Source organism: Adiantum capillus-veneris, chromosome 5 (assembly GCF_014529385.1).
Source record: "Adiantum capillus-veneris isolate H3 chromosome 5, ASM1452938v2, whole genome shotgun sequence".
NCBI lineage: Eukaryota > Viridiplantae > Streptophyta > Polypodiopsida > Polypodiales > Pteridaceae > Adiantum > Adiantum capillus-veneris.
Genome location: NC_140935.1, coordinates 136,659,899 through 136,685,532, shown reverse-complemented (window position 1 = coordinate 136,685,532; position 25,634 = coordinate 136,659,899). Strand labels below are relative to the sequence as shown.

Below are 25,634 nucleotides of genomic sequence, written 5' to 3'. Positions count from 1 at the left end.
TCTAGCATCTAAATCAGAGTATAGTGCCTCCCATTGAAAGATTACCATACCCATTTTGTCTAGGTGTGACATAAGTACGATTATAAAAATATTGTCCCCTGAGGCAAGCTCAGAGGATGGACAACAAGCATAGAGTAATTTGCCAAGGTCAGGGTGGATGGCCTCAAAGGTCCCTGTGAAGGACTCTATTGGCTCCCACTCCACAAAATTGGATGGGAAAACATTTGCAAGCATAAACAAGCAATGGAAATCTTATAGTCATCAAAAGAAACATATAAGGTGAAAATACAAAATAAACAATCTAGAAGCTTGACAAAGGAGTGAAATTATAGTTTGCAGGAAACCTCGACGGAGTCAATGCTGTCTCTAGCTTCAGTTGTGAAACGACATACACATGTTGCACCTTTATCAAGCTGCTTATTGTCTTGGGTTTACTTGAACTCCACGGTTCTTTCCTTCTAGTGGTGTGCTCGAGAAGCTATGTGTCTCCTTGAGACATTGTGTGCACCTCTTGAGCTGGGCTGCATTGTCACCCACATCAATCATTTGTAGACTATCATCACCCAACATCCACTATCGTCTTGTACATTGTTGCAAGAAATGGAGTCAATACCACTCCTAGGTTGTCGAGTACCTGATGATGCCATGGGGAATAGCAGCACAACCTGCACACAGACACTTATGACTAATCTATGCACATCCATGTTCTTAGCTGCATAAAGAGCAAGATTAGAAGGTACACAAAGATGGTCAATGCCACTTACTGCTATGTTGTTCCACCTATAAGCTGGCTAAATAGGAAAGATGATGTAAAGAAGCTATAGAGGGAAATAGATCCACTCTATACAACTGAATGGAGAAGGAGTAGGAAACATGTTGAAGAAAGAAAAAGGGAAGATCTACCAGAGGGATATGCTACAGATCTTTAGCTTTAGGTAGAGGTGTGTAGTGAGTTTCATATAGCAATGGAGAGCTTCAATAGGAGGTAAGCTTGAGGAGAATGCATCAAGCTTGACGAGGGAAAGGAGGTTGAAACTTTTGCTGTAGAGCTTTTTGGGAGGGAAAAGAGACATTGAGGAAAGAGAAGCAACTTGCAAGGTGGTGTGAAGAGGAGAAGGAAGGGGAGAGAGAGAGAGAGAGAGAGAGAGAGAGAGGGAGGGAGGGAATGATGAACACATTTTTTGAGGGACCCCCTTTTAAGAGAGAGGAGGAGGAGAAATTGGCAGCCATTAGAGGGAGAAATGATTGGTTTCTACCCCAACTTTTTAGAGAAAAGTTCAATTTTTTGAATTTATAAAAGATTTTCTCTTTATAGTTTAAAAAGAGTACAAGTCTGACCACTTACTTTTAGGCCCTGCCATACTCATCATTTCAGTCCACATGGCATCCACCCATTTGTCCATTCCACAATCCCATTTTTAATCCCATGGCAAATAAAGAGGCCCACTTAGACCCCATTCCCTACCTAATGAGGGTGCGAAATAGCATATTGCAATGCACAATGGACGGTGGTCTTCTGTCTGTGCACTCTAATCCACATATAACATGCATGCTCATCCTTCCTCATTACCTGTATAATATGGTGCAACTCCTCTCTGTAAAGTGCAACCACCCCTCCTGATCCTCTCGATGTATTTCTACGAGGTTTCTTCCTTGCAATTGACTCCCACATGTACCTTGGGACTACGAGCAAGTCGTTTTTCCCATATTGATGTCAAGATAATATCTGTTCCTTTGTATGTCTCCTCAAAAGCACCTACATCCGAGCAAAGTGATCCATTACAATTCCATACACGTGTTCCGTTTCTCATTGTTGATTACTTTTTACCTGCCTTTCGAGTCTCCATCACACGTGGCATGCATTCCTTTCTATGTGCGATTTGGGCATGAGTGAGATCCTCTTCCAAGAATATTTTCTTCCCCTTCAAGGCACGTCGATGAGAGAGAGAGAGAGAGAGAGAGAGAGAGAGAGGAAAAAACTCCGGATCCTCAACTCTTAAAGGTTGAGCAAAAGAGAATCTTTTTTAGAATATGGTCGTCCAATTCCAAAAAAGCGCTCGTCGAAAAATGCTCGCCAAAAACATACGTCCGATCAATAGCCGCTTGGAAGCAAACATGATGAAGTGAAGGGGAGACGACATTTTGAATGTTACTAAATCTATTATGGTGGATACCAAGCATCCATGAAGCACTCTATGTAAAGCTACAAGGTGTTGGAGCTTAACTTGTCCCAACAAAGAAACTCTCCAAGTTTCTATTGAGTCTTGCAATAGCCCCATGTTGATTTGAGAAAGGATTGCTTTCTCACCATTACAAGAATTTGACCAGTCCTTTGTGCATCAATTGTAGGATATGCCCAATTAGGACATGGCATGAATCTCCGGGCTGTGTTCAAAGGATGCAAAGCAAGGCTTCAAATGCAATCACCTATGCTTGCATCTTAAAGGATGTGGCATTACACATAGAATTGGCATAAGCGAAAATGCTCACAAGAAGGCTGCTACTTTGAGGCTATTTGAAAAAGACATAATGCTTAACAATGCTTTGGTCAACATGAATGCCAAATTTGTTCTATTTGTAGAAGCTAACAATTGTTTTTGACGAGCTTCTTGTCCAAGAGATCATGCTTGGAATGCATTGATAATAGGATATGCACAACAAGGGTAAGGTTGAGAAGCTCTAAGCTACTTGTAGTGAACGTGAAGCAAACCCGTCTCTGTAAATATAGTCTCGTGTGATGCATTTATAGGGGGAGATGCACAACAAGGGATTGCCAAGGAAGTGTAGACTACCTAAAGGATGCTACAAGAGGGCATCTCCCTAGACGGATTCACTTTTGTCAATGTGCTCAATGCATGTAGTCATTTTCTTTTTTCCTTCCCTCTTCTCACCCCCTTGGGAGAGAACTCAAAATCCACTCAATCCACCGCCCAAAGTTAGCGGATGAGGGCCAAATGTATTTTGACAACATGAGTGAAAATATATGGTTTTACACCACAGAAACAACAATAAGCTTGCTGGTTTGATCTTTTGCACATTTTGTGTGAAGGGGAGACATGCCAGTAAGAAGAAAGGTGCCACCAGTAAGAAGAAAGGTGCCTATAAAGGTGGTTTGGTAGAGGTTGAGGTGGCTGATTGCAAGTGTGGTAGCTTGTGCCCAGATTGCTAGCTAAAATAGGTATCGACGCTAGAGGAGAGATGACTTGAAATTCCTCAATACTATCTAGGAGAAGCATTTCATGCCCTCCAACATTGGAGGATAAGCATATCATGACCCTTGACACTGGATGATAAAACAAATATATGCAGGTTGGGTACGCATAATACCATAGGTTTATAAAACTATGTATCTCTCTATCTCTTTTTTAAAGCACAAGCACAAGCATGCGAGTACTTAATGCATTTTTCATTATCTTTTGAAAACCATGTTTGTAAATTTTCATTATTATTGACATCTGCTAACTCCAGAATTTCTAATTTTTAGTGATGTTTGGGTTCACAATAATCAGTTTACAAGCACTTGGGATCAATTTGCAACACAAAACTCAAGTAATACTATTACCCTCCTATTGGAATGTAGCAAATTCAATGACAATTCACAATTGTATCCTTAGAGATTGTTGGTGAGAAGGTGCAAACGAAAAGTATATATACTGCTTCGGCCTATTTAAAGCCACTAAGTTTTTACTTATTGGAGGGGTGCACTATTTGGCGTAGAAAAACTTTGAGACTTGGGCACCGTGCACTAACGATTATGTCCGCCGCCCGCGTGTGACAACGTAGTCGCATAAGCCCGCCATAACAGTGAGCTAGCCCGCCATAGCCATACTCGTGAATGGGCATGCAGGAAGACCTCTGCGGGACCGACTTGCAAGGAAGAAGAGTGAGAAAAGCATTTCCGGGCTATGGATTTTTCGAGGGAAAAATTACCTTTTTTAATCCTGTCGAAGGCTTCTACAAAGTTGAGTACGAAGATGGCGACAGAGAGGATATGGAGCTTCATGAGGTGCAGCAGTTTCTGCTAGAAAATGATCCCGAAAGTAAAGTGGCTCTTCCCGTTCTCAGCTGTGAAGGACCACTAACTTTTTCACCTACAAACAACTATTCTGAAGATGATAACCCGCGGTTACCTTCACATCCTGCACATGCTCCATCTCCAGTCGTGTCCTCCTCTGATCTTTTTGCAGAAAACTCAGAAAGCGAGGAATCTCCTTGTGCAGCTGAGAATGCTAGTCATCTGCATTGGTCAGCTGCCTCGCACTATCTCTTCCAACGTGCTGGCAAGGCAGGTGCTCCCTTGGTCCCTTCTTCCATGGCCTGTTGCACAGAAAGTTTGCAACCCGATATAGGAAGAAGCAAAAGGCAATCTATCAAAGAGTCGATGCCTGCCAAGTATTCAGTGAAAGTAAAACAATTAAAAGTGGATGAGGGGTGTGTTTCTGCTACAGGTATGCTGCAGATATTAGAAGGCAGGAAAGAAGAAGACGAATCAGACGTTTTTGAGCATGTTAGTGACACTAGGCTTATGGAGAATCTAGCAATGAATGCAGAAAATGTTATGAAAAGCTCCCAAGTCGTGTTCCCTGGAACGAAATCTGCTCCTCCAATTCATGGTGCTCCTTTACTTCCTCATCTGCACCATCTACCGCCTTCATCAGGAGATTTTAAAGTTCCACAAGATGCAGTACTGGATTTTCTCGAGACTTACAGTTTTCTAAGGTCTTTCAGTCATGTTCTTTTCTTGAGCCCATTTACTCTTGAGAGTTTTCAGCAAAGCCTTGGTTTAGAGATGCCCACATCTTTGATGGACTCTGTACATCTTTGTCTTTTGCAAGCATTACGAAGACATCTGGAGAAACTTGCGAAAGGGGGCCTAGCTACTGCAGAGTTCTGCTTGAGGTAAAGATCCATCTCGTAGATAAAGTTAACACTTGCTGTTTGAACGTGTGAACTGTGTCAGATGGAAGATATTTTATCATCTCAGCTTTGCCACTGTTGTATACAAAGGGAGAGATTGGATTGGAATTAACAGTAAACAACACACGTTGGGGGAAGTGCATAGAGGAGACATCGGTTTAGATAATTAATTTGCTCTTTAGACCTAGAGTTGTGACACTTAACAGGCCTATTGCTACTAGCAACGTGGAGGTGGTTTGAGATACGTTTCATTATATGCATGGTTTTCCCCTTTTGGAAATGTTAAATACTCGCTTTCCTCTCTCTCTCTCTCTCTCTCTCTCTCTCTCTCTCCATTGTGTGTGCTCGGTGTAGCAACCTCTCTCTCATTTTGCTACACCTTTCGCAAGAGAAAGGCTCTGAGATAGAGAAACCAAGTTGTGAGAACACTTTTTGAGTGTCTTTAAACTCTTTGTAAGAGTTTTCACAAAATTGCCAAAATCATGGAGAAGTCCTTCTCTAGGGACATTGTTGAGATGGGTGTCTTGCTCTTGAGGATATAGGCTAGCATCAGTAAGACCACACACCATACAGCCTAGTCTTATCTGTGACGAAATAGTTTTCACATGGTGGGTTATGTCTAGCCATGTGTAACTTGGGTTTTGGCTCTTTGCCATGGCTGGTTTTCCTCCTGCAGTGTCCATGTACTTTTCCTTTACCTGACAGTTTTTTCCATGCTGCCGTGGAGGCCTATTTTCCTCATTTCCACCATTTCCCAGATTTTGCGCTATTTTCCATGTCGTGAGCTGATAGAGGTGGGCCGGGCAGCCTCGGAGCAGTCTTTATATAGACGCAGGGCAGGGAGGGGTTTCACCTTTTGAATGCTCAGCAAATGCCCCAAAAAATGTAGGGCTGCTGCCAGGGAAAACGCCAGCTTGCCCCCGACTATAGGGCTGCCCTAAGACGCCCTAAAGGACTGCCCTCAGGGTGCATCTGCAGGTAGCAGTTCTGGTGCATGGTGTCATCAGGTATGGACAGCATCTCATGATGGGGTATGGGCAGTTAGGTGATCTCCCTAGGAGTTTCTTCTCAGAACACCTATGCACATCCGATCCATGTAAAGGCAAAGCATCCGCAAGGGGTGCAGGCCTAGGAGAAAGAGATCCTCAGTCCTCTGGAGGGCAGCCGTACCCAGAGGAACGAGTCTCTCTCTAGATCTTTCTTGGTTCCAAGAGGAGGTTCAACAGTGTTGCTCTCAGGGCAGGCTGGGGTTGTTGTCAATGTTGACGCCGAGCCTGCGGTCTTGTGTGTAGGAGCAGATGGCAATAGCCGGAGCATTTGTGTATACTAGGAGTCTATCCATCGAGGGTATGTCACATCTATGCTGGACCTCCCTTAATCACTTGTATATGCAGCTTTGTATCATCATGGAGATCCTTTCCCATCTCTCTCTCTCTCTCTCTCTCTCTCTCTCTCTCACACACACACACACACACACACACACACACACACACACACAGTCATGTCTCTTTCTACCTCAATGATCTCTCTTATCCATAGTTGCCTTGTATATGTATGTGGCACTACAGGCGTTCTTTAGTGTCAAAGAATCCTTTCGGAGTCGAGTCAGATTGGTGTCCACCTGATCCGAGGCCAGTGCATGTCTTCAATGCGTCTTTCGCTGCCTATTCTGGCCTGGTATTAAAGGCTTTGTGTCACGACTGCCTTGGATGCTTGTAGGCTAGTCCGGTGCTGTATTGGAATTCATTGAGTGAAAAGAAGCTTGCTGTTTTTTCATGTGATTTCTCGAGTTTGGGGCTGATTTGGGTATGTGAAGGCTATAAACCCTCATCTATGACTTCCCATTTATTTGCCCTTGTTTACCCTGACCTTTCCTTACCCAAGGGAACCTCGGAGAGGATTACCCTGAGTGAAAAGAAGCTTGCTGTTTTTTCATGTGATTTCTCGAGTTCGGGGCTGATTTGGGTATGTGAAGGCTATAAACCCTCATCTATGACTTCCCATTTATTTGCCCTTGTTTACCCTGACCTTTCCTTACCCAAGGGAACCTCGGAGAGGATTCAGGATGTGGAGCCTTGCTGGATTGCTTCAATTTTCCTCGATGGAGTCATGTTGCCGTGGCATCGTGCAAGGGGAGCAAGCTTGCGTCTTTCGGATCCAAAGTGTGAGAGTGAGCATGTGCAGAAGCGTATGAGAGGAGAGGAGAGAGAGAGACAATAGACACAACATAAAATGCTGTTGTAGGGGAAGAAGGGACGATCAGTCCCTTGACTACCAGAGCATGAAACTTGTCGATACAACGTATGCAGTGGGTATTTTCAGCCATGCTTTATAGCTTGTGACTCGGACTTGTACATCATGAGTTATGTGCGTTCAAAGTGGGTGGTTTCGACTATGCAATGAAGATAAGAATTGGCTCGCAAATCGTGTGGACACCTCGCCTTGGATCTAGAACACCTGCAATGCCACATACATGAACATGGCACCTGTGGAGAAGTGTAACAAACTTGGACAAGTCAAGATTCTACCACGACACAACAGAGATTCACTTCAAAATAGTTCACAAAGACGACACGCCCCGACGTAGTTCTGTGCCAAGAGGTATTGGCCCCAAAGACTGGCGCCCCTTTTGGTATTTCTTTTTATATTAGTTTGTGTGCAAAGCACAAAGAGAGCCTGGGGGTGCTCACTCTCAGACTCTGCGTCTAGATGCTCTGAAGAGTGAGTCCCTGTGGACTTATTTATTCTTACAAGGGATGCCCAAAAGAGAGCCTTAAAATCTTTTTAAACTCAAAAGCAAAGTCTCCAAAAGCAATTGGTCTTAAGTTGCTAAAAACAGCCAGCACAATTTCCGCAAAGCGTATGGACTGTCACGTCATCAACGTTATTTCTGAAAAAACTGTACAGACTGTCGAACGCAAATTCCGACGTGACTTTTGGGCCGTTGCCACGTCAGCATTCAGCTTGTCGTCGACGCATTTCAGGGGCCCCTTGTCCTCTGTCATAAGAAGGGTGCCACGTCACTAGTTTGTGACATACCCCTTTCTTGAAAGAATTGTAATCGCCCTCGATTATGCCTTCAAAACAGACAGAGGCCATAAACTGTCTTAGTAGACACTGACTGTTAGTGTCGACTCACTAGACACAACACATCTAGCACTTGACAAACCGACAGTCACATCACCGGACATCACAGGACATCACTTGACATAGGACATCACATGACAAACCACATTCAAATTCATTCCAAATCTCAGACCATGATTAATTGAACGTATTTAGTAATCGCATCTAGATCCAGTCGAGACCTTGTAGATGCCCGATTAACTAATCCTTATTGCAATCATGTCTATAGAGATTTATGAGTCCGAAATGGTGCAGTCGTTTCTTCTTTCAGTTCTTGCACTCAAACAAGTCAAGTACCAATCAATCAGTTTCATTTTCGGGAATTCCAGTTCATAAAATGATACAGCAGAATATTGTCAGCACATTAGTATCCTTGAAACCCGAAGGGACATCAGTGACTCTATTCAAAATCGGGGTAATCTGTTGACAAAGGAGCGGAGTGACTCCCCTCTTGTGCAAGCCCGTTGCACTAAATTCACCCATGCTGAAATCGGGGTTCTATCGGAGTAGACTATGCTAACCCGAATGCTTCAAGGTAAAGTTCCAAAATCTGAGGAGTATTTGCTAGGTCCTCCTTCTCCATCCACTTCGCATCCTATGCAGGATAGTTTTTGAACATAACCAAGAATCGCCTAATCACTTTACCTTTTATCTATCTGCCCTTGTGTGCCAATATCTGTTCTCGAACGAGTATCTCCTGGCTTTTCTCCACTTCGGGTTGCTCATCTGGCTCCCTGTCATCGGGCACATCGCCTTTAAAAGGCTTCAATAGACTCACATGAAAAGCATTGTGAATCTTCCAAGTATCGGGCAGCTTCAGCCTAAAGGAGACATCATTTATCTTTTCTTTATCTGGAAAGGACCATAGTATCTTATGCTAAGCTCTGGAAAAAGCCGCTCCTTTCCCTTTTTCTTCTTAGGCGTGCCTTCTCAAAACGTAAGAGCACCCAATCGTCTTCCTTTAATTTCAAATCGCGACGTGTCGATCTGCTGCCTTCTTGTGTCTTTCTTGAGATTTCGTTAAAGCCCCCCGGACCTTGGCAAAAGCAGTGTCCAAGTCCTTGTGTATTGGTTGGCTTCAAAAATCTTATCTTTCGTGCTTAGGAAGGGTGGAACCTTCGGAGCACCTTCAATGATCTCAAATGGCGCCTTCCTCGTCGAAGAGTGGATCGTGTTATTGTAGGCAAATTCCACGAAGGACAATTTTTTTTCCAATTGAGTCTTCTGATCAGAAATGTAAGACTGATTGTCTGTGGGTGGAAAGATGACGAGAACCGCAACCGTGTGTCAATGTTCTCCCAAATAGCCTTTCAAAACAAACTCGTGAATCGGGGATGTTTGTCAGAGACTATTGTCTTAGGCATGCTGTGTAGTCTGAAAATGTGTGAAATGAATAGTCTCGCTAAAATGATCCGGCTTGACTGTTTTCTTTACTGGAATGAAGTGAGCTTGCTTGCTAAATCTGTCAATGATAGTCCAAATGCCATCATGCCCACTCTATGTCTTCGGGAGATCAAAAATGAAATCCATAGAAATATTTTTCCAAGGGCGGGTGGGAAGGGGTAAAGGCTGTAACAATCCCTGTGCTTTATGCTTGTCAAACTTGACCTTCTAGCATACCAAGCAACTGCGTACAAAGTCGTCCACATCCTTCTTGAGTCTCGGCCAAAAGAAGTAACGCTCCACACCTTTCAAGGTGGTGTCAATGCCTCGGTGACCCGTAAAAGGTGGACAATGTCATTCAGCTAGAACCTTTTCCCTCAACGGCTGTGTAACGCACAACATCATTTTCTTCATCAAGTAGCCATCCCGTATGGATTATCCCGCTACTACCTCCCCATTCTGTATTCAAGTGAATACATCCAAAAATTTGTATCTGTGCCGTACTGATCAACTATATCCTTAAAGCTTCTATGATGAATTGCGGAAATAGCCAAGACTAACGGCTTCCGAGACAAAGCATCTGCCACCAAGTTCTTCTGTCCCTGTACATGAACAATCTGGAAGTGAAACTATGACAAGATGTTAGCCCACCGCATTTGCATTTCCGAAAGCTGCTTCTGTGACAAGAAGTGGTGTAAACTCTGATGATTAGTGAAGATCGTAAAATCGGCTTGAGTAGGTAATGTTGCCACTGAGTAAGAGCATGGATAACCGCCAAAAGCTCTTTCTCATAAATCCGTGCTGTCAATTCCGGCCTTGAAAACAATTGGCTCTCATAGGCAATGACATGGCCTTCTTGCATTAAGACCGCACCCAGACTACGACCACAAGCATCACAATACACTTCGAAGTACTTTTGCAAATCCGGCAAAGTCAATACTGGTCCAGTAGTCAATTTCTCTTTGCAATGTCTGAAAAGCAATCACCTCTGTGGGTCCCCACGAGAAAGAGACTCCTTTCTGTGTCAGAATGTGCAGAGGGGAAGCGACCTCTGCAAACTTTCGAATGAACCGCCGATAGTAAGAACATAAAGTCCAAGAAGCTTCTAACTTCATGAACATTCTTCAAATCAGACCAATCACGTATAGTCTCAATCTTGGCCGGGTCCATTTGTACTCCTGCTACTGAGAAGATGTGTCCCAAAAAGTGTATCTCGGACAAGAAAAATTCACTCTTTTTGGCATTGATAACTAACTTGTGATCTCGCAATGCCTGAAAGACTTGAAACAAATGGTGTCTATGTTCCGCCTCATCCTTGGAGAAGACTATAATGTCATGAAAAAAAAGTGCCGACAAACAATTTGTACTCTCTAAAAATCCTATCCATCATTCGGTTGAGAGTCGCTAGAGCATTGGTAAGGCCAAAAGGCATCACCAAAAAGTCATATAAACCGAAGCTCGCCCGAAAGGTTGTCTTCTAGACATCTCCTGGTGCGATTTTGATATGATGATATCCGCTTTTCAAATCAATTCTGTTGAAACAAGAGGATCCCTGTAGTCGGTCAAGAATATCATCGATCCTTGGAATCGGGAATCTGTTCTTGATGGTGATTTTATTGAGAGCTGTGTAATCAATGCGCATTCTCCAAGATCCGTCTTTCTTTAAAACCAACAACATTGGAGAGCAGTAGGGGAAGGTACTCGGTTAGATAAGACCCTTTCCAAAAGGTCTTTCACTTGGTTCATAATCTCTTCATTTTGGGCTAGGCTAACACGGTAAGGTGGCCGGTTTGGTGGTGTGCTTCTAGGTATCAAATCAATAGTGTGATCCTCAGGACGAGATGGTGGCAACTCGCCTGGCAGGCCTTCAGAAAAGCAATCGGCATGAGTGTGGAGAAAATCTTGGTGTTCTTTATCAAGTTCAAACATGTTCGTTCTGTGTTCACCATTTAACTCTTTCAAGTAGATCGAGTAAACAAACAGATTGAATTTCATTAATTTGGAAATGGCCGAAGCCGATAACATAGGGACAGACTCGCCCTTCAGTTCTACATCAAGTACAACTTTTTGGCCCTTTTCATTTGTCAAAGTCGCTTTCTTTGCCTGATAATCGACCACAGCGTTGTTCTTATGGTACCAAGGGACTCCTAGGAGGACGTCACAACCTTCCAAGGGCATTTTGTAAAAGTCCTCGTTCCCCAAATACGCCTGACAATGCAATCGAAGTTTGCCAATGACAGGTGTCATGGCTATGTCCCGTCCGTTGATGCTAGAACTGTCTCTGTTGGTGGTCCCATCCTATCGGGTGTAATCTCGAGTCGCGCCGCCAATTCAAGTGAAATGAAGTTGGCCTTGGCTCCTTATCAAAGAAAATCAGGCTCCTTATCAAAGAAAATCAGGGCTTCTTGATCTTTCACTTTGCCCCAAGCTCGGCAAAGTTCTGTACTCTCATCAATCATGCTTGGGTCAATACCCATACAATGTGGTACCAGTCCTGCTTACATCTCGCCTCTTTTGCCATGTTCCTCTACTGCTCTCAAACTCTCTGGCTTGTCTTCATGTTGTTCTTGCGGTGTCTTTTTGGGGCACTTTGCGGAGACGTGCCCATGTTCCCCGCATCCAAAACACTTCCCTTCTTTGATGTAATTGGCCCTCTCTCGGAGAGTGAGCCGGGGTCGTGTATCCTTGTCTTTCTTTTCTTGGAAACTCTTTCTCTTTCGATTTTCATTATGAGGGGTCTGTTGGGTTCTCTGAGTCAAGATCTCATCAGTGGGGTAAGTCAAATTTCCCGAATGTATCGCAAAACCTCGTTTCGCATGACCCATCAATTCTTGAATAGAATTCGACTTGTGTTCCAGGCAATAGTCTCGGATCTCTGTAGGGAGTCCGTAGCAAAACTGCTCAATCTGTTCCTTAAAAGAGACCTTCTTAATTGAAGAGGTTGGTAGAAAAGAGTTCCAAAATCTCTCGCAATAAGCGTCCAAAGAATCTCGCTTGGTTATCCAAAGATGATTCCAAGCGGTTCGTATATCTGGTTCTTACTCCCGAGTCAGCCAAGAAGAAATAAAGAGCCTTTTGAATTTCAACCATTTAACTGGATCTTCCTTCCTCTGAAGAAGAGCGAACCACCATGTTCGAGCATTTCCTTCGAAGAAAGATGTAGCCCTCCTAATCTTGGAGTGCTCTGAGTAATGCCCTTTAGAGAAGGCTATGTCAAATTGGTGAATGAAGGCCAAAGCCCTCGGAGCATCTCGGAACCCAGAAAAGGGTTCAAATTTAATCGACTGTCCATCTTCTTTGAATTCTTTTACTTTCTTGCTTTTGTCTTCGAGAAAGTCATATTGGTTTGTCACGTGACACATCCAACCCTATGTGTCCGTGGACAAGCTACAACATGATCAGGGTTCAGTCAGTCAAGTCTAGATTAGAAGTGATCTGGCACTTTTGTGAGTCTATTCGTAGACCGTGCATGCCCAGTCACTTAGCATAGATGCATATCCTCTGGTTGCACACACCATGATCATCAGTATTCCCTTCAGAATCCATCAGATTCAGTCAGGGGAATTTTCCAGTGTATTTAGCCTATTTTCCCTATTTTTGGTATTTTTCACTTATTATTTTTAAGTGACTTTCCAACAAAAGTAGGTAGGGCAATTTTGCTAAGAAAATATATAAGCAAACCGAAGTTAGCACTTTCTGGCAGAAGAGGTAGCAGGAGCACATGCTCAACAGGCACCTTCTCATCAGAATCCCAACAGTACCCCTTAGCGTTCTTGGTCTCCTCACCATCTCCCCCTAGCCCTTGGCGATTTCAGCCCAGATCCTCGCCAACAGACTCCCTAGCCTGGCGTTTTGCACTAACGCTACCAGCAGTACGAGATTTACCTAGCATTTTTGCTAATGCTACCCTATGCTGCCAACGTTTTCATTTTCAGCCTGATTTGAAGCCTCTGCAGCAGCGTTTTCAGCATTCCCACCAGTAGCAGATTCAGCCCTCGAAGTATTGCAGAAGAACCCCATTTTCAGCCTCGAAAACGCAGCCAAAACAGTCATTTTTAGCCACCGAAACAGCCCCGAAATTCAGCAGTTAGAAGACCACAGATCTCAGCCCTAAAATCGTCGTCGTCATCGGCATAGTCCCAAGTTGCATCAGTCCATTGCATCCGCATTGTACCACTTTGTGCAATCAATAAGTAGACTACTCTCGCCGACGAGTGGGGCCTTCGGAGGAGGGTTTTATGTCTCTAGTGTCATATCTCTCTTCTCTCTCTATCTCTCAGTCTCATACACTTGCACGCACAATGTCCATTCACTTTGTTTGTGATCATAGCACTTTCCATTAAGAACGAAAGGCTCTTCCTTCCATAAGAACTAAAAGGAACCTTGAGCAGAGTTCGGAGCACTCATCTTGAGCAAAGCGCAAACAATCATTTCGCTGCACCTAACATTGGTATCAGAGCTTTGGCAGTGTTCTGTATCACTCAAGGAAAGAACCACAAGAATCACAAGAATTTTTTTTGCTTGTTGCGGTCGCACGAACCCAAGTTCGCTTGGGCGTGTCGATTCCTAATCGTGTTTTTGAAGAGTGACAAGAATCCAAGGAAAGAAGGGCTTGTCCAGCCTCCCCTTGTGCCTCTTTTCACTCATTGAGAGTAGACCGGGCACTTAGCGACCGGCCAATCGACGTGAGTTGGGAAAAAGCAACCTTGGTGTGAGCGCAAGGCCGCCAAGGGGTGCGTCCGCGGAAAAGAGCAGAACTCGGGTGAAGAGAATTTCCTTCTCTAGCATAGATTGCAAGCGAAAGAAGAACCTAAAGAACCTCAAGACCCTCAAGAACCCCAAGAACCAAGAACCAAGACCCCAAGAACCCAAGTTCCTCGTGAACTTAAGAACCCAAGACCACAAGGACCCACGACTTCAGTGGATGGTCATCACTCCAAGCGGAATGGATACTTCGCTTGGAGGTGATGAGCATGAGAGAGGTGAAGAAGAATTTTCCCCACCAGGAGGTTTTTCCGACCCTCCCCCTTTCCCATCTACGCCAAGGATTGCACTAACTCCTATAGAGGAGTTGGAGCAGATGTTTATGGAAAGAAAGTTAGAACGCGAAGCAAGACACGCAGAAAGAAAAGCAGAAATAGAGCGTGAACACGAAGAAAGAGTGGCAGCCATACATTGCGAAGCCAAAGCAAGACAAGAACAGAGCGACCAACACATGAAAGAGTTCTTGCGACTCTTTTCTCAAGTTCAGGCACAGATGCAAGAGAATCAGGAAAAGGAGACTCACTCAGTCTCTTCTTCTCCAAAGCATGACACACATGATTTGCATGATGATTTGAATGACAATGATAAGCATGATGATTTGAATGACAATGACAAGCATGATGATTTGCATGATCAAGATGTGATTTCTCACAAGCATGATGATTTGCATGATCAAGATGTAATTTCTCACACGCATGATGATGAAGAAGATGAGATTGTTCACAAGAAGGATGAGTTAGTGGAAACTTTCTCTAGTGAAGCTAACCTCATTGCAGATTCGATCAGTCACGAAGAACCGATCTTGGCTCTCGAGCCTAGGTCCAAAGAACCCCTTCAGGAAGAACCCATCTTGGCTCTCAAGTCTAGGTCCAAAGAACCCTCACAGGAAGTATTATGTGTTCGCATGATTAGTACACACGCATTGTACGAGTGTTTCATTCGTGATCGTTTCCTGTATTTTAGTCAGAGTCTTTATGTGATCCCTTTTCCTAAGCATGACATATTGTATGTTGAGCACGTTTCCCTCATGAATGAGCACGGATGTATGCGGATTATTCATGAAAAGCTGAAAAGTATGCATTCAAGGAAGTCACGTTTCATGTCCCTTCCTTGGCATAACACATTTGTAGAAAGAGCACATGAAAGTATGAGCACCAAGCATGAGCATTTCCGTTGTGAATTGCCACAGTTGATTGCTTTTAGATCATCAAGGCAAGATTCGATCTCATTGTTTGCGTGTGTGTGGTGAACGGTTTGGCACTCCGTCTCTTTGTTCATCTACATTGCATGCACAGTCTTTGAGGAAGACAAGATTTTTTCCACTCACTTTACATGGAATAGGTATGTTCATGTTTTTGTGTTGGAAGTGGCTTCAAGAATTCTCAGCCATGGAGATTCTTGAAGAAGAAAGAAGCAGGACTCTAAACGAAGTTGAAGCATTGAAGGAGACTCAGAAGACTTTGTCGCTTTCGGCGCGGCCCAAAGAAGCAAGCGGTGCAAACCTTTATGAAGTTCAAGTATCGCACGACCCACACATTAGAGTGGGCCGGCGAAGAGTCCCTTCCAGGATTCCGGATGCTATTGGCGATCTCCCTCGATGCCATACAGTCCGGTACTAGTACCTCACTTTGAAAAGGAGGGAATGTCACGTGACACATCCAACCCTATGTGTCCGTGGGCAAGCTACAATATGATCAGGGTTCAGTCAATCCAGTCAAGTCTAGATTAGAAGTGATCTGGCACTTTTGTGAGTCTATTCGTAGACCGTGCATGCCTAGTCACTTAGCATAGATGCATATCCTCTGGTTGCACACAACATGATCATCAGTATTCCCTTCAGAATCCATCAGATTCAGTTAGGGGAATTTTCCAGTGCATTTAGCTTATTTTTCCTACTTTTGGTATTTTTCACTTATTATTTTTAAGTGACTTTCCAACAAAAGTAGGTAGGGCAATTTTGCTAAGAAAATATATAAGCAAACCCAAGTTAGCACTTTCTGGCAGAAGAGGCAGCAGGAGCACATGCTCAACAGGCACCTTCTCATCAGAATCCCAGTAGTACCCCATAGCGTTCTTGGTCTCCTCACCATCTCCCCCTAGCCCTTGGCGATTTCAGCCCAGATCCTCGCCAACAGACTCCCTAGCCTGGCGTTTTGCACTAACGCTACCAACAGTACCAGATTTACCTAGCATTTTTGCTAATGCTACCCTATGCTACCAGCGTTTTCATTTTCAGCGTGATTTGAAGCCTCTGCAGCAGCGTTTTCAGCATTCCCCACAGTAGCAGATTCAGCCCTCGAAGTATTGCAGAAGAACCCCATTTTCAGCCCTTGAAAACGCAGCCAAAACAGTCATTTTTAGCCACTGAAACAGCCCCGAAATTCAGCAGTTAGAAGACCACAGATTTCAGCGCTAAAGTCGTCGTCGTCATCACCGTCGTCGTCATCGGCATAGTCCCAAGTTGCATCAGTCCATTGCATCCACATTGTACCACTTTGTGCAATCAATAAGTAGACCACTCTCGCCAACGAGAGTGGGGCCTTCGGAGGAGGGTTTTACAATGTCTCTGGTGTCGTATCTCTCTTCTCTTCCTATCTCTCAGTCTCATACACTTGCACGCACAGTGTCCATTCACTTTGTTTGTGATCATAGCACTTTCCATTAAGAACGGAAGGCTCTCCCTTCCATAAGAACTAAAAGGAACCTTGAGCACAGTTTGGAGCACTCATCTTGAGCAAAGCGCAAACAATCATTCCGCTGCACCTAACATGGTTGGCTTTGTAAAAATGCTTCTTCTTTGCATAAAACAGTGGTCGTCGGAGTCCGAACTGTCAGAGGATGACTTCTATGTAGAACTGTCAGGAACTTGGGAAAATGTGGGTTTCTTTGCCTTTTTCTTGCCCTTTCCGAAGCTTTGCTTTTCGCTTCGCTTTTTGTCTTTTCTGTCCTCCTCGCTCGAGTTAGAAGAGCTAGAAGAACTGTCAGAAGAAGAAGAACTGGGTAGTCCTTCAAATGGTACACGCTTCTTCTACTTTCTTGCCGATGCAAAAGAAGATTGACGACCCAAATACCCCGGGAAGTCAGTCCCCTTCTTGTGCTTTTTCTCTTGCTTTTTGGATTTATTGTTTGCGTCCAAAAGCCGATTGGTCTGTGTCTGAACCACCTCTTGTAATTCTTGCTTTGTAAACATCCTCGGAGAAGGAAGTTTCTTGATTGCCGGTTTGATGGGTGGTTCTGTGGCTTTCTGCCACTGGGTGTGTGCACTTCTGTGATGGATTGGGACAAAAAATTTGCAAACTGTGGATCCTTTGCAATTTTAATCATTTGCTTTGTGCACTTGTCAACCTGCTGTCGACGTTCCATCTCTTCAAGTTTTATTGAGTAGGCCGAGGTGGCCTGTACTCTTCCTCTGTTTGTTCATCAAAATCTTCTTTGTGATCTCCTCCCGCATTAGCAGATGCAGAAGAAGTCGACTAAATCTTGCTGGAATCCATAAGTGTCGCGAGATAAGGATCGGATTTCCGTGTAGAAGAGAAATCGGCCGCGCTCTGATATCACTGTAACAAACTTGGACACCCCAAGTCAAGATTCTACCGCGACACAACAGAGATTCACTTCAAAACAGTTCACAAAGATGACATGGCCCGTCGGCGTAGTTCCATGCCAAGAGGTATTGGCCCCAAAGAGTGGCACCCCTTTCGGTATTTCTTTTTATATTAATCTGTGTGCAAAGTACAAAGAGAGCCCGGGGGTGCTCACTCTCAGACCTGCGTCTAGATGCTCTGAAGAGTGAGTCCCTGTGGATTTATTTATTCTTACAAGGGATGCCCAAAAGCAGAGCCCCAAAATATTTTTAAACTCAAAAGCAAAGTTTCCAAAAGCAATTGGTCTTTCAAAAGCTGCTAAAAACAGCCAGCGTAATTTATGCAAAGCGTACGGACTGCCACGTCATCAACATAATTTCCGGAAAAACTGTACGGACAGTCCAACGCAAATTCTGGCGGGATTTCCGGGCTTGTTGCCACGTGAGCATTCAGCCCGCCGGTGCATTTCAGGGGCCCCTCGTTCTTTGGCCATAAGAAGGGTGCCACGTCACCAGTTTGTGACAAGAAGAGAGATCACTGAGGTAGAGAGAGATAGGGCATTTGAGAAAGAGAGAGATCTGGGAAAGGCTCTCCATGCTGATAACAAGCTGCTCATACAAGTGACCAAGGGTGGTCTGGCATAGATATGACATGCCCAATGGATGGACCCGAGGTATACACAATTGCGACTTCTACTGACATTGAAAACCGCCCCTGCAGACGAGACCTCTAGTAACAACTGAGAACCAACCGAGTAAGCACGGGGATAGCAAATCTGGTTCACCTCCCGGTAAAAGAGATATGCCCTGAGGGTCATCGGATCTAAAAGTGCTACTATGGGTGCGTGGAGAAAGACTGTAGCATGGGTGGAAGATCCTCCGTGTATATGACTGGAAGACCTCTTGCTGCTGGCTCTCTGACTACGGTTGCTTTTGGTTGCCCCAAAAATGCAGATCGGGGCTGCCCAAAAATGGTAGGGCTGCTTCCTCTGCATGCTGCCCGCCGGCCTCCTACTGCTGCCTAGAGGGGCACCCAAAGGAGGGCATCCCTCTCAGGGGCTGAGCTGCATGCATTAAAGCAACCCCCTCAGGGGCCTATATACAGGCCCTAGACATCAGCTGCCGACCCACGCCTCTAGTTCCCACGACTAGGGAAAACCCCCTAAATAGGGAGAACTGCAAGAAAAGGGTTGGGAAGCCAGGGGAACAATTGGGAAAAATGCCTAAATGCCTAAAGGCAGTAGGAGCCTACATGGCCATGGAACAAAGCCAAAACCCAAGGCTGAACTTGGATAAACACATCCTAACATGAGAAAACAAACTCACACTAGCCGGGCATAGCCGCAAATTAGCCCTCACTCCCTAACATGGGCACAGAATAGGAGGAACCTTTTTGCCACCTTCAACAATCTCAAATGGTGCCTTCCCCATCGAAGTGCGAATAATGTTGATATTTGCAAACTTCACCAATGGCAAATATTGCTCCCAATAAGACTTATGTTTAGAGATATGACACTTTATAACAGGTCCAAAACCATTGAATTGGTTATCTTTGATTGCCCATCGGTGAAACGATGACGAGAACTTAAGCATAGTGCCCACATTTTCACACTACTCTCCAAAAGAAACTGGGTGAACTAGGGATCTCTATCCGAAACAATGGATGTAGGTATCCCATGCAACCGGAAGATGTGAGGCAAACTACTTTGCCAAGTGATCAGCCTTTAGTGTCTTCTTCATTGGTACAAAATGAGCCTGCTTGTTGAATCTATCCACTGCAGTCTATATGCTATCATGTCCCCTCTTGGGAAGATAACAAAACTCATTACAATACTCTCCCAAGGGCGAACTGCAATCGGTAATGGCTTGAGGAGTCTTGTCACTTTTTGCTGGTCATATTTCAATTTCTGACATACCATGCAAGTATGGACAAATTCGTCCCCATCCTTCTTGAGTTGTGGCCAATAGAAGTATCTCTAAACAACCTTAAGTTTTGCCTCTGTGCCCAACAAAAGGAGGATTGTGACACTCCCTCTGTTAGCATCTTTTGCCTTGGACTACGGGTAACACACAATATAGTCTTTTGCAACAAAAACCCTTCTTTGAGAGAATATTCCAAATGAAGATCTAACCAAATCCGGTTCTGTAGCTCATCAAAGTCACGGTGATGAACTGAAAGTGACGGCGGATATCTGTGGTTTGCAAGACAACGCGTCCGCCACTACATTCTTCTTTCCCTTCAAATATACTATCTGGAAATGGAACTACGACAAAATGTTCGCCCATTTCATATGTTTCTCAGAAAGCTGTTCTGGGACAAAAAGTATCTCAAAAGGGTATGATGTGTGCACACTGTAAAATCTTCCCTTGCCTCCATTGAGTCAAAGCATGGATAACTGCTAAGAGCTTCTTTTCATAGATCTGTGCAACCCTCTCTGGCTTAGTCAACATCCTGCTTTCATACGCTATGTCATGGCCATCTTGCATTAAGGTTATCTATGTCTAACTTGGCCTACTATCCTAGATTGCAGGATTGATAAGAGATAATTGTGGGATGATGCACTTTTCCATCTCTCATTTCACACTGTTTGTCTTTTATAATGTAAGCATGTGATATGATTCACTCTTTATGCTATCATCTGATTATATTATCTACACTTTTCCATCTCTCAAATCACACTGTTTGTCTTTTATAATGTAAGCCATGTGATATGATTCACTCTTTATGCTATCATCTGATTATATTATCTACACTTTTCCATCTCTCAAATCACACTGTTTGTCTTTTATAATGTAAGCCATGTGATATGATTCACTCTTAATGCTATCATCTGATTATATTATCTACACATTAGGCTCTCTTGATAGCTTAATTAGTGCGTTGACCATGCTTAAATCAGTCCTTTGCATCCTTCTGGAGCTATCTATGGATGCCATGCCATCTTTGTACATGAATTACAATGAGGTGACAACATATGATTTTGTCACGTACTTGCTGGTGTTAGATTAGTTTGTGGAGTTGATTTCAAGTTTGCTTGATGAGTTTGCAGAGTTGATTTCAAGTTGGCACTCAAGAGCCATTCTGAGTACCTCAGAATATAGCCATCTATATTGATGTGCTTCAATTTGTAGTCCTACCTACTGAATCTTGTTGTTTTTGTATAGAGAGAGTTCGATGAGATGTCATGTGCTGTATACCCAAGAAAATCCTGTACAATTTTTTTTTAACGTTTTAACTGCTTGACTGAGCTTTGTGCTACGTTCACAGGCAAGTAAATTGGACCTTTCTGGATGCTATCACATGGCCATTACATTTGATGGTGTTTCTAGCCACATACAGTTCTAGAAGAATTAGGCACCTCAATGTTGCTCCCATTGCCAACATCGAGTATTATAAGATATCGATCCAGGACAAGTTAGCTATCCTGAATGAACTTTGCCACCATGTTATGGATACGGATGAAATAAGAACTGAACTTTCCTCCCGAGAAATAGACGACTTGAATGAGGGATCTAGAGGGTTGGAAGAGATGCTAAAGTTGGACATATTTCAACAACCTGAGCATTTGGTGGAAGGAGAATTCAACAAGAAAATTCTTGAGGGTGCGAACGAGGGAGTGGTGAGAAAAAACCTTGATGAGTGCATTTTGTGTGGAATGAACGGGAACTTGCTATGCTGTGACAGCTGCCCAGCTGCTTATCATGCCAGATGTGTTGGAGTCTCAAGGGTCATGTCACTACAAGGTGATTGGCTTTGTCCAGAATGTGTTGTCGATGGGCCACAGAGAAGGCAGCTCAATCTACTAGGATTGAGAGGAGGAAACTTGCTTGGTGCAATTACCTATGGGCTAACTTTTATTATGGCATGGGGCTATCTGTTGGTGTAAGTGACTACCGATTATTTCAAGTTTATGCTCTTTGTATCTGCAAGATTCTGAATTTTTTGCATGAGCTGTTCTCAATGGTGGATCTTACCTTATCCTTGCAGCATTGAGTCATCTGCTGGAGTGAATGTTAATTACTATAACTTGAAGGATCTGCCTGATGTGTTAGTCTGGCTGGAGAAGATAAAACCTTTTAGCGACCCTGTAAAAAACAGGATCCTGCTTCATTGTAGTCGCATAGGGATCTTACCTCGATTTTGTGCACTTGATGCTTCACATCAAGAACACAATTATGAATCATCACAAACACACCAACAGTTTTCCTTTGGAAGGGACAGGACCTCAGAAGGGTTTGCAGCAAATGATTATGGTGGTGCAGAAGGGTTGCTGGCTCTCTCTTCGTCAGGAGCTTTAGTAGGAGGTTTCACTTCTGATGGTGCGGTTGCAAACTGTAACAAGGCTATGGAAGAGATCTTTCAGCATTCTCTAACCAATTGTTTGCTCAATAGTGTTCTGGTTGAAGCTAGGGATGAGGATTGCAGCTTACAAAGATCCAATGAAATATATGGAGCTCATGAACATTGTTTAAATTACTTCAATTGTTATTCTCTGGGTGATGTTGCGGCCACAGCAGCAGCCAATTTAGCACTTAAGATTGCGAGGAGGAGGGCAAGAATTAATCCAGTTAAAGAGCAGCTGGCGGCCTTTTGCAAATCATTCGTTCTGTTTTACTGGCCTAGTTCTAACAATAGGCTCATGGAACTGAGCAAAGAGAAATGTGGATGGTGCTTCTGCTGTAGTCATTCTGGCACGAAAAAGGGCTGCCTTTTGAATCTAGCTTCTAGAAGACGAACAACAGGGACGGCTTGTATTTCTAATGTTGTTGGTCACCTTAGGTTTGAATCGGGACATCTTTCAACAGTGGCTTGCTACCTCCTTCATATAGAAAATAGTCTGAAGGCATTGCTATTGGGTCCCTGGCAGGATGCTGGTTTCAGAATTCAGTGGCGGAGGGTGGTCCAACAGGCAGAAGTTGTCAATGAACTGAAGATTCCTTTCCTTCAAGTAAAAGCTCTTATTTCTATTTTATTCCAAAAGTGAGAGTCAGCTAATTTGTTTTCTGGTTGTCTGCAATATAAACCGTTGCAGCTATTTTCCCTATAATGCCTGCATTGTCTTGCAGTTCGAGTCTTGTCTGAGACCGGCACTTCTTTCAGGAAAATGGTTCAATGGTCAAGACGAATCCTTTACACGTGGGGCTTATTCAGCAGATATAGGGCTGAATACCGGAGCTTGCAGGAAATCAGGACAGAACAAAAGCGTGCTAACAACCGAGTTGGAGAGTGACGAAGCTGCTTCATTTTTGCTTTCATGGAAAAAAAGGAAATCGCCTGGAAAGTTTTTTCAGACATTCACATTGCCATCTCATCTTGCAAGACAGGCTGGTCGCCAAGGTGGAATCGGACTTCTGAAATATCTTGTTGTATTCTCAGTTTGTCTAATAAGGCTACATGGGTCTCTGAGATGAATAGCCACTCTGCTTGCAGGCGGATTGAAAGAGGTACAAGGGCTTATTTACTCTGAAGAACATGACTTGCCACTGAGGAGCATGCGTTGTGCTTGGCAGGCAAAAGTAGAAGCATCATGTACTGTTTCTCAGTTAGCACTTCAGGTGACAAAGGACTCGAGTCATTGCTTCAAAGAACCCAAATTATTATTTTGGCTTTGAATGACAAAGTCAAGCACTACTTTTTCCTTTTCTTTGCCAGAGCTCTTTGATCTAGCCTTTACTTCCAAGTGCTAATTCTTTCTCCATGCTCTACTAAGTTTGAACTCCTCTTGCACAGGTCCGTTGTCTTGATGCCCATCTTCGATGGAATGATTTGTTCTCAGATTCTGTTTCTGCTGATGCATGTAAACCCAGCAATATCTATGCCAAATCATGGAAGAACAACCGCCTCATTTATTTTGTTGATACGAAGGTACTCAAAAAACGTCGGAAGAAGAAGTTCAAGGCTATGTCAACTGATCACCAAGATAGAGTATGGGTGCCTGACACACAGATACCGCTGTCGCTGTTGAGGGACTTTGAAGAAAAGCTCTGGCTAAGGCAGAAGAAAAAAGACTGCAGTGAAACTGTAGGGAGTTCTTTGCTCAGGGATTGCAAGCGTTTAAGAAAAGGTTTGGTTCTGGATCGCAAATCAAGGTCAGCTGTGGTTTGTTTGGAGCAATCAACAGGAATGGGCAATGGACATGCTCACAAAGCAATAAGGTGATTTTTGTTGTTGTTTTCTTTTAAGCTTTGAAGTCATGTAAAAGTTATACAGCCAGCCCATTGCTTCCCCCTTTTGCTCCCCATACCCCTGTATGAAGTATGATTCCAACTCCTGGGTTGAATCATTTGTGACCCTAATTTCTAGCATGTTAAAACGTACGACTGATTTTCTGCAAGAAATTCGAAGTACATGGCATAATGATGGCTCTAAGCTTACCTGCCTTACATGAATGATATTGAAATGCATGTTTTCTTGACGTGCCCCCAAGCTAAACAAAAATCCCCAAGCTGCTTAAGGCTTTTGTTGGGAGACTGAGATTTATGCTGTTTTTTGGCAGATACATGTCTGCATCACCGTTAATCATGGCAAATCGCAGTAATGATGAGGCTCCTTGAGGACAGTCACATGTAAGCCTTCCTTGAGCAAAAAGCAATGCAGCATGAAGTTTTGTCTGTGGAACATGAGAGGAACTAGACGCGTTCCTGGATCTCGGTCAGCTGCACATAATGGACTTGGCAGTTTTATAGAAGAGAAATTGAATGGGTAAGTCTGACAATACTCCTATCTGTTTGCATGCAAGGTCGAAACTATGCTGCAGGTGAAGGCGTCTTCATGTTCTCAGTGAGAAGATACTTTTCAAATAGGAAGAAAAGTGAAAGAGAACTGCTGTAATGAAGAAAATGTACAATTCCCAGGTGGGTTTAGTGTGGTCTGCCTTCAAAAGAATTTGTTAATATCGGATTTCCTCCCTTCACATAACTGAGTTAATTCCAGTGAAGTTCAGGGTTGAAATTAGATTGAGTCTCAATATCTGATTTTTTGGTTACATGAGGACGTATACATCCGGTGAAATCGCCCGTGCATGCTTTCAACGTCATGCTAATGGTGGTATGGCTTGAATCTTGTGCTAAAATGTGTGGATTGGCTCTTAATTTTCGACTCATAAAATCCGATCAGGATTGCCAACAAAGTACCAGAGAAGAAAAAGCAACCTCACAATGCTTTACTTTCCATGATGAAAGGTGGCCTCAAACAAGCGTAGCAACATAACAAGCTTCCCTGACAAAAAACAAAGAGTGGAACATAGCACCTACATGGATACAAGAGAGAGTCTTCTCCCAACTCAGGGTACCCAGTAAACACCACAATGGAGTGCTCCAACATGAATGTACATACATTTTTAAGCTGGTCTTACCTCTGGGGCTCTAATTGTTTGAAGGGGAGTGTCTGAAACCTCATCCAATTGAAGGATGCTGACAAATGAGCATGCCTTGATACAACAAATTCTCCTTGAATTGGTTTGCATGGTGAGCACATATTTTGTAGTATGAGCATATGGAGGATATGGCTATGGACGGTGATTTATGGGATATGGCTAGATATGGTAGTGCCCTTTAGCGTCCTGTGACTCTGTGTATTCACAAGTCCATAATTGCCATCCCACCAACCCTGAAATACATTTCCATTAAACTCGAGCCACCCTCAACCACATGGTAATAAGGACACCCAGATAGTTCTCCCCTTGTATTACAAGAAACAAAAAATAAAGTACATAAAAGTGATTAAAAAACCATATTTGTGTAGTATATGGAATAGATATTAATGTATGGATCTCTTAATGGCTTCAAAAAAATAAAATCAGTACTTACATGACGGGAAGTCTAACGAGAACAAAACGTTAGGGGAAGGTAAAAGAAGAAA

The 25,634-nt window shown here is 43.6% G+C and overlaps 1 protein-coding gene across 3 annotated transcripts; it reads left to right on the top strand.

The window, feature by feature from the left end:
- The first annotated feature begins 3,782 nt into the window (after positions 1-3,782).
- On the top strand, positions 3,783-24,759 carry LOC147458158 (DDT domain-containing protein PTM-like). Of its 3 annotated transcripts, none has more exons than XM_086512891.1 (7): positions 3,785-4,899; positions 21,042-21,656; positions 21,762-22,722; positions 22,841-23,111; positions 23,205-23,329; positions 23,640-23,929; positions 24,271-24,759. In XM_086512891.1, the coding sequence occupies exons 1-7, from the start codon at positions 3,836-3,838 to the stop codon at positions 24,326-24,328; spliced, it is 3,384 nt and encodes a 1,127-aa protein (XP_086369017.1). In that variant the 5' UTR covers positions 3,785-3,835; the 3' UTR covers positions 24,329-24,759. The 3 variants fall into 3 exon arrangements, 2 of the variants coding, with proteins under 2 accessions (XP_086369017.1, XP_086369016.1); XM_086512890.1 differs by having other exon boundaries at positions 3,786-4,899; positions 23,505-23,929; XR_015188202.1 differs by lacking the exon at positions 24,271-24,759 and having other exon boundaries at positions 3,783-4,899; positions 23,205-23,504; positions 23,640-23,774.
- Positions 24,760-25,634: the final 875 nt, after the last annotated feature.

Bases quoted from the DNA above. Each gene is read 5' to 3' on its own strand.
- LOC147458158 (XM_086512890.1), top strand. From the start codon at position 3,836: ATGGGCATGCAGGAAGACCTCTGCGGGACCGACTTGCAAGGAAGAAGA. The intron at 21,657-21,761 runs GTAAGTGACTAC...TTATCCTTGCAG, and splicing joins GCATGGGGCTATCTGTTGGT to CATTGAGTCATCTGCTGGAG. The intron at 23,930-24,270 runs GTGATTTTTGTT...GTTTTTTGGCAG, and splicing joins CATGCTCACAAAGCAATAAG to ATACATGTCTGCATCACCGT.